The 5,537-nt window shown below is 38.2% G+C and overlaps 1 protein-coding gene across 1 annotated transcript in view; it reads left to right on the top strand.

The window, feature by feature from the left end:
* Positions 1 to 513: 513 nt before the first annotated feature.
* Positions 514 to 5,537, top strand: part of LOC104961689 (sodium/potassium-transporting ATPase subunit alpha-2-like) — a gene marked incomplete at both ends in the record, with an annotated part of 14,186 nt that continues 9,162 nt past the window's right edge. Inside the window, 4 exons of the mRNA XM_010790020.1 lie at positions 514 to 627; positions 1,037 to 1,171; positions 3,535 to 3,652; positions 5,090 to 5,100. Of these exons, the coding sequence (XP_010788322.1) occupies positions 514 to 627; positions 1,037 to 1,171; positions 3,535 to 3,652; positions 5,090 to 5,100 (378 nt within the window). The remainder of the gene's footprint in view (positions 628 to 1,036; positions 1,172 to 3,534; positions 3,653 to 5,089; positions 5,101 to 5,537) is intronic.

The raw sequence follows: 5,537 nt of genomic DNA on the forward strand, positions 1-5,537 counted from the left end.
ATTTTGTATAATAGGTGACCTTTAAGTCGCGCAAAGCTCATGTTGCTTTTAATTGTATGAATCTGGTTGTCTGGCGGTTTTTTGGTTCCTATAATGTGAACTCGTTTTTGGGGCTGAGAGATGGAAACAAGAAAAATTGGTTTGAAATCAGACGCTGGCTCCGAACTGGAAATGTAATCACTTTGATGGAACAGGGGTGTTGGTGGCCTCGCAGATCAGAGTCACATTTCAAGGTTTTCTGGGTTGGCAAGACAGATGTTCATGTAGACTAACATTGAATCATCCAAAAGGACAGGAATAGAACACGATAATCCAGCTTTAAGGTGGCTTTTCCTTTTAAATCTAACAATGAGATTTTCTTGCTCTTAGCTCTCAGCCTTTAAGGTTTTGCTGTTTTAAAACCTTTTTGCGGTTTGTAAATCCCTTTTACCTCTGCCTAAAAAAGCCTAGCATGAACCTAACTAAGTGGATAATGTCACCTCTCCCCCTGTGGCCCCGCTTTGCCCCGTTCAGCTGTACCTGGGCGTGGTGCTGTCAGCCGTGGTCATCATCACCGGCTGTTTCTCCTACTTCCAAGAGGCCAAGAGCTCCAGGATCATGGACTCCTTCAAGAAAATGGTGCCACAGGTAAGTTGAGTTGTTTGGTGTACTCTCGCAGCTTTCAGAATCAATAAGCTGTCCCTCAAGTAGGGCTTACACTCTCACTTGAGTAGAAACCTAATAAGCTTGCACAAAGGAAGAATAAATGTTTGAGCCAACTTTGGATTGTGAGTGTGTTTGCATAAAAACTCCCCTCGCGTTTCCCCCCCCCTAAGCACTTCGATTACCTAATACTTTAATCTATTTAGGCTTTTTTCACTCCACTTTCTCTTCTGCTTTCCCGACTACCTGTCTTTTTTCTCCGGCTTTTTCACTCCCGCTATCTCTTCCTTTCTCATATACCTCTGCACCCTCCGGCTCTTCCTTTCCTCTGACTAAATCCTCTCTCTGTTCGCACCCTCCCTCTCCCCTCTCTTCCCTTTTTTCTCCATGCCAGCAAGCGTTGGTGATCCGTGAGGGGGAGAAGATGCAGATCAATGCTGAGTTTGTGGTGCGGGGAGATCTGGTGGAGATCAAAGGAGGAGACCGCATCCCGGCTGACCTTCGAGTGGTCTCCTCCAGCGGGTGCAAGGTAGGGGGAGGGGCACTGGAGGTCTCAGTGGGATTACACTGACTTGCTATTTTACACCTGCTTTCAATATAATAACAATAATAATAATACATCTTGTCGTGGCTTCCTTCCTTGTTTATCTATCAAGCCACTAGACGCCCTAAACAGACATGTGTGTTACTTACAGTTTGAAGAGTTGCTTGGCCTCTGATGGTTTGGATGGTATTAAGAGATGTGTTAAATAAACTAAAATAACTAACTTTTACATGTGCAACAAAGAAAAGAGGCCTTGACAATATTCAAAACAAATAACAAACAACTTAGGCATTCTTTCTTCTTGATAAGGCTTAATAACTTAAAGGGTTGTTTAACGGTTAAAAACTGTTCCTCGACGGTGTCTTTCTAGCCGGTTGCCCATCACCGTCACTTTAGAGCAGGCGCCGTGGGAATTGTAGTCTTTTATTGTGTGTTGACTACAGACGTCACAATTAGGTGGCCTTTCTTATCAAATCAAAATACTGGCTCTAACACATTTTATTTAAGGCGCCTTTCATGACACCCAAGGTACAATTTGTAAAATATTCTAAGAGGTGAAAGCAGTTAGTTAGTGTTGGAGCCAGTGGTGTAATGTAATGAAGTACATTTACTCAAGTGCTATGATATTGAGGTGCTTTACCTTAGTATTTCCATTGTAGGCTATATTATATTTATTCACTACATTATTAAAGCCAAAATTAAACTTCTTACTCCACTAGACTGAACTAAACTAACTATCAGACAGCTTTAGTTACTAGTTATTTTACAAATTCCAAAATGTGGTTTATAAAAAAATACATATAAACTAATACATAAATTATAATATATATAATTAAAGGTTAAGATATCCAGCAGCGGTATATAAAGGTATTCAAATTAGCTCCAGATTCACCAGCCTTTATAAATACATGAGGGCATCAGATGTCAAATTCTAATGTAATATATATCTATTAATCTGAAATGGGATATTACGTACACTACTTTTTGTAAGTAAAGTATATTTTCTTGCAAATGTTTTTGTCATTTTTACTTGTATGTAAGATTTTACACAAGTACTTCGTACAGCACTGGTTTTAGCATAATAGCGTTTGCTAATTAGCACAAAAACAAAGCTCGTGATTATGGGAATGTCATCTTAATCAACAAACTTTTAAGGATTATTATTATAAATGGTTTGTATTCATGTATAAAGCCATTTTAGGAAAGCTTCCACTCTACATATGTGCCAGATTTGCCCCAGTTTTTGACTCTTACAACCTCAGACCCAGTGCCTGGATACGGGTCCAGGTACCTGCGGACTGAGGCTGGGAAAAGGAGTCTTTTTTATTATGGTCCTTGGTCTGGGAATGACCTTCAATCACGCCTCAAACTGACGGCACTTGTCTCAATAGCATGTTTTAAATTGAACTTGTCTGAGGTCCTTACCGCCAGCTGCTCTTGCACTAATAAGTACCTTTCTTACTGTCCTAATGTGCACCATGTAGTGACTGCTTTTCGTATTTTGTTTTCTTAGTTATGTTCTCTGTATTTTATATGTTTGTGTTATGTGTAACGTTGCTGCCTTCTTGGCCAGGTCAGCTTTGAAAATTAGATTTGATCTCAATGCTTGTATCTGGTTAAATAAAAGTTAAATAAATAAAAAATAATGTTGGATACTTTTGCACATTTTAAATTCAAGCTAAACCCTTGCTGACATATTTCACTCAAAACCCAACGCTTCAACCTCAAAGTGGATACTTTTGTTCCCCAGCTTGACATTCTCATATTTCTTGACATATGACGGAGACTTTTGGAAGTGTTTTATGTACTCAGCATGTTGTTGAAATCCCCCGCCCACATCTTACAGCTTTCTGATGTTAGTCTCCACTACACAAAACTCCACAAAACCTTTCTTTTCAAATTTCTTAGGTTTGGATAAGCGTAAATTCCCCACTTTAATCTCAGGAAATATTCTAGATTTTTCATGTGAATGTGTGACTTTAATCTAGAAAATACAGAGTTCTTCTCTCTGAATATGAAATCCCCACACGAGCCATGCAGCTGAATGTTATATTCATTTTACATTGTTAAGGGTTGCTTTCATTTTTCATAAAGTACTCCCTGTAGTATAAAAATGTCGACTTTCCAGTTTGAGTTCATCCCACTGGACTTCGAGGCGGTATAATAAGACGATCAATTGAATGCATTTCTTCACCTATAGAGGAACGTGAGGAAAATAACAAAGACAACAGAAAAGCGTTTGGACTTGTTGCGCTTGTTGTTGATAAGTGCTGCTGTCCTCCTTCTCACCTTGTCACTCTCTCCTGTTTCCCTCCCTCAGTCTCACTCACTTTCCTCTCCCTCTGAAGGTGGACAACTCGTCTCTGACGGGAGAGTCGGAGCCTCAGACTCGCTCCCCAGAGTTCACACATGACAATCCTCTGGAAACCCGCAACATCTGTTTCTTCTCCACCAACTGCGTCGAGGGTCAGTAGGTCACATCTGGCTGAGATTGTCTCTTATCACATCTAAAAGTGTTTTTTTTCTTCAAACCATCTGGACATCAACACTACCTTTCCGCCTGACCATGAGTGTGTTTCAGTGCTTTCATTAGACAAGCCCTCCATGCAATAGTAGTGTGTGTTGAATATTTAATGCATTGATATTTTTAACGAGTATTTCCATCTGGGATTCAACTGTTGGGAATCGTAGTTGATGTTTCAGCTCCTATCAATCATCAAATGGTGATGCACTTAGCATTTTAATGAGACTTTCTTATTTATTCTATTAAAGAAATATGCAACTTTATTAATTTCTTCATATATATTTCAATGTAGGTGGAATATAAAGTGAACTGTTCATATCCAAAGTACGTTATTTGGAGACAAATGTTGTCTCTAACCAATTATTGTCTGCGTGGACTTTTAAAATAACAATTATAACAATAAACTGTATTTTTATTTTTTTCAAAACATAGTTACAAAGCGCTTTCACATAAAACAGAACACCGGTAAAAAAATAAACAGAGAGAAAATGAATTAAACAGCAGCATCTTAACACGGAGTAAAACAGAATATTAAGTTAAAATAACAGATAAGCGATTCCAAAAAAAGTCAGTTTTTAAAAATGACTTAAAGCGAGCTGACAGGTTTCTCCCCCTCAGGCAAGTCGTTCAAAAGCCCATTATACTTTATTTTAAAGATAAATCATTTTATTCTATATGCCAGCGTAACAAAACAAGCATATATCTGTACATTTTCTGCATCAGTAGTAGAACTATGTAGAGAGTAATGTTTAGCCGTCTGCTGTCTTTGAGTCTATTACTCAATTGTGCTCCCTCTAGCTAGCTGGGTTGTGTTCAAGGACATAAAAGCACCATATTTCCTCTTTAGGGGTTTCTAGCTCAGCAGATAATTTGGGTTTTATGTATCCAGGTTTGTAGATATTGGCCCCCGAGATTTAAAATTCAAATACAGTGTGAGTGGTGCTTACAGCAATAGAAATACATTAAAAAAAAAATCAGTAGCAGCATTTTATTTCCTGAAACATTGCCCTTGTTGCTCTGTATAATCCAGATATTTCCTTTTGAACTGTTTTGTTGGAACCACTTTCAACTGAGGAAATAGCTTAGGTCTGCACATTACACATTTGTATTTTACATGATTTCCTTCCCTCACTCAGTCAGTCAGCACGGTGTCTCCTCAGCCCATCAATCACTGACCAACACCTGTAATCGTCCTCCATCCATCACCACTATTTATCCAGCGCATCACTTTTCCTATCAACGGGCTGAGGGCTGGACATCTTGTTTTAAAGAGCTCTCTTCAACAAAATAAATGGGCACCATTTGTAAAGAAAAATGACAACTGCCTACTGCGAAACTTGTGCTTGGTGTCAAATGTGTTAAACTGCCGCTTCCTGCAGGGATGGCAAAAGTACACACATCCTTTCCTCAAGTAGAAGTAGGGCTGCTCGATTATGGCAAAAATCATAATCTCGATTATTTGGGTCAATAAAATTGCGATTATTCATTTACTTTGAAAAAATGTTGAACAGTATGTTTTTAACAGTTGATTACCCTGAACTTTAAGTATAATTCAACTGAAAAACCAAAAAAAAAATAATATAAAAAAATAAAAGTATTAATAATACAAAAATAATCGTTTTATTTCGATTACGTTGTTTTCGTAATCGTTGCAAGCCATAATCGTAATCGTGATTAAAATACGATTAATTGAGCAACCCTAAGTAGAACTACAGATACTCGTGTTTAAAAATACTGACTAAACTTCTTTACTCAAGTCAAAGTAAAGAAGGCTTTGAAATGTACTTCAGTAAAAAGTACCCATAACTAGCAGCTGTTAAGGCACAC

Source organism: Notothenia coriiceps, unplaced genomic scaffold, assembly GCF_000735185.1.
Source record: "Notothenia coriiceps isolate Sejong01 unplaced genomic scaffold, NC01 NC01_scaffold00033667, whole genome shotgun sequence".
In the NCBI taxonomy this organism is placed as follows: domain Eukaryota; kingdom Metazoa; phylum Chordata; class Actinopteri; order Perciformes; family Nototheniidae; genus Notothenia; species Notothenia coriiceps.